Raw genomic sequence first — 3,335 nt, forward strand, 5'->3', positions numbered from 1 at the left:
TATCGAATTGATGGGCAAGGCTCAATACTTAATATACCAATTAATCTTCGAGGAAGGATTCTTCGGTTATTAAAAAAAAACAATAAGGACTGGTTCATAACTCAAATTTATTCCATGAAAACACAGCTACATGAAGAAGAAAAAGAAAAAAAAAAGACAAGAGGACCTAAAGCCCAGAAACCAAGCAAGACAATCAGACACCCAAATATATATCAGCAACAAAAGGATGCTATTTATTCAGAAACAGCAACGTCAAAAACCACGTTAACTAACAAACGATTAGGTAGACCAGATTCGTTTGCCGTAAATCACAGCTTCGCCGTTAATCTTCACAACGAGAACGTAAACTCCGTCGTCGTACGCCGGCTTGGTCTCCCACACGATCCTGTTGTAGTCGTTAACGAGAGCGAGCTGCCCGTGGTGGTTCAGCCTTATAAAGCAATGTTGGTAATCTCTTAACTTCGTCGGGCTTGCCCACAGGACGCCCACAGAAGCCTTGGTGAACTCGAGAACACACTTTTCCGTCACTTCCAAGGTGTAGTCTCTGCTCGCCAGCTTCGACTTCTCGTTCAACACCTCGGATGAAAATAACAAATTGGGCGTGCTAGATCCCTTATTGATATCCTTCTCTCCCACGGTGTTGTTGACGCTGTATCTGCCGATCTGGCGAGTGTTCCACAAAGAGGGGCCGTAGATACCAACCTGACCATCGGGTTGGAGGATGGCGGCGTATTCGCCTCTCTGTTTGGACGCAGGAGTTGACCATACGATGCTGCCTGTGTTGTTTTTGATCTGAAGCTCGCCGTACTCGGAGATGGTGGCGATGCAATTGGGGCCTAAACCACTGGTTCCGGATTGGAAACCGGAGCCCTTGTTGTAAAGCACGAGGTTGCAGTCGTCCTGGATGACGAAGACAGCGTTGCGGAAGGTCAGTTGGCTATCGGTTTGGAGGACGTCGCCGGTGACGATGAGGTTGCCTTCGTTGGCGGTTGAATGAGAAGGGAAGTGGAGGAGGAGGAGGAGGGTGGAGAGGAGAAGAGTGGAAGGGATCAGCGCCATTGTTAATGTAATATGCTGGCTAATTAAACCTTCTTTGATATCTATTAATGCTCAGGTATTGGCTTATTTATACTACTATATTGTTTTGTTGCTCCTGGTTTTACGATATTCTGAATGCCAACTAGTTGATTTTGTCCATGACGCGTGAGTCTGATGTGGAGACGAAATCAGCGCGGAAACAGGAAACTCCTACAAAAAATTGATAAGGGTTGATTGGTGGGACGGCGAGTTAAAATAATTAAATATAATAATTTTGCAAGTCCAATCAATAATTATTTAAATTATATATATATTTAATTATATAAATCATTGAGTGGTTCATATATTTGAATTATTAAAATTTAATTATTTATATTTAAATTTTATTAGTCAAGAAGAGATAATTTGATCAGTCGTTTATAAACCATTTGATCAAATAACTCATATATGAGCATTTATTATAACTAATTCGCAGGAAATAAATAGATGTTATCTCTCTCATTATGGGAGTTAGTTTGTTCCATAAAGAATTAAGTCATGAAAGAAGAAAATGAAAAGGAAAAAAAGAGAAACATAGTTCGGAATTCAAACGAATTCAACATAAATCAATGTATGTTTTATTCCGATTAAAATCTTGTGAAAATCAATTTGTTTAAGATCTTGTGTATTTAAGATATGTGAATTCATGATTCGTTCCAATTTCTTTTACATAATTTATAATGTGAGTTCTTGCAATAGTTAGAAAACTCATAATTCATATTGTGAGTTCTTACAAGATTTAGAGAACTCATACTCTTGTTGCGAGTTTTTTTAAGAGTAAGAGAAATTGAATATAGTCTAGAAATTAAGCTCCAAAGCAATTTTTTTAGTTTGCTCGGACTTCGGCTATCCCTGTTTTGTCGTAGTGCTATGAATCATTCCATGTTAATCCCATTACGTATTCATAAGCGTTTTTTTTAATAGTTAAAAACAACTCTATTATGCTTTATTTTATGTGTGGTAAAAAAAAATAAAAGTATATCCTCAAAGAAACTATCATGAATAAAATTCATAATATTAATTATTATAATACCAAAAAAACTTACAAAAAAAATATTATAGAATATATTGATAGAAATTATATATTGAGGACCAAGGAAAAGAGAGAAATTTTATGTTGATTATGGAGGGAAAAAATATTTAAACTTTATGAAATTATTTGCTTTTGAATTTGACCAGCATAAATGGTAAGATATTAGACATGTTTATGTCAACATATGAAGAATTCTAAATACTAAGACATTTATTTCACATTTAAGTGTCTTAATGATATTGGATTTAGATAATATGGGGTTTGATGGATTCATCTTGTTGTGCTGCTCAATTCGGCTATAAACATGTCAAATTTAAAAAACATATACTTCTCCAATTATTGTCCAACAACTTTAAAATATGCTTCAGACTCTTGATTTGATCTCATTTGGGCTCAAGTCGGACCATCTTTGGTGTGATTGGATCATCACTTCAAGACTTTTACTTTGGCTATAAATTTGTTGAAATCAGAGCTGATTGTCCCTGAAGTTAATTTTGAAAGTTTTTAATTTAAGTATGCCTCAAGATTTGTGCCCAATCACTATGATTTTCAGTGTTGTATCAAATTTTAGCATGGATTTGAAATAAAATTTAGAAGAAGACCAACAATAGTTTTGCAATTAACAACAAGGGCCCATGAGATTATTTGTAGAAAAAAAAATATAAATTTAACAAGCTATAATATTTTATATTAATTTAGCTACATTTGGCGACATAATAGACAAACAAATTTTAGATATCATTCCTTTTTCAAAAATTATTTTCTACATGCAGACTTATAGCTGTTTGCCATCAAAACGGAAAATGTCTGTATACCTGATGGGATCTCTATGCTTTGACAACGGCATAAAATCAATTCCTTCATATGAATGCATGGTTTTTTTTTTCTTTTTTCCTTTTTCAATTGGAAATCTTCGTAAGCTAAAATTTCTGTCATCATGCTCAACTTAAGCCCAGCTCTTCCATTTGGCTGTGCATTCTACCAATGTGACAAATGTCCTTTAACAATAAAGCCTTAATAAGAAAATCGAACGAAAAAAAAAAAAAAATGGGATTATTTTTTTATTTTATTTACATCTGGATATAAAATAAAATTTATTTAGCTTTAACAAAAAATTATTTATTTTAATTTTATAAAATTTCAAATAATTTTTTTTACGGTCACGCGATGACTAGTGGTAATAGTAGTTTTTAAAACACTAAAAAAAAAAAAAAACTTTAAAGCT

General features: G+C 33.8%; 1 protein-coding gene across 1 annotated transcript; it reads right to left on the reverse strand.

Moving 5' to 3' along the window:
• Positions 1–279: 279 nt before the first annotated feature.
• Positions 280–1,059, reverse strand: LOC110114172 (mannose-specific lectin 3-like). Its single transcript, XM_020846956.1, has one exon. The coding sequence runs from the start codon at positions 1,057–1,059 to the stop codon at positions 280–282; it is 780 nt and encodes a 259-aa protein (XP_020702615.1).
• Positions 1,060–3,335: the final 2,276 nt, after the last annotated feature.

Source organism: Dendrobium catenatum, unplaced genomic scaffold (assembly GCF_001605985.2).
Source record: "Dendrobium catenatum unplaced genomic scaffold, ASM160598v2 fragScaff_scaffold_716, whole genome shotgun sequence".
NCBI classification, from domain to species: domain Eukaryota; kingdom Viridiplantae; phylum Streptophyta; class Magnoliopsida; order Asparagales; family Orchidaceae; genus Dendrobium; species Dendrobium catenatum.

Excerpts from the sequence above, each read along its gene's own strand:
- LOC110114172 (XM_020846956.1), bottom strand. The coding sequence starts at position 1,059 with ATGGCGCTGATCCCTTCCACTCTTCTCCTCTCCACCCTCCTCCTCCTC.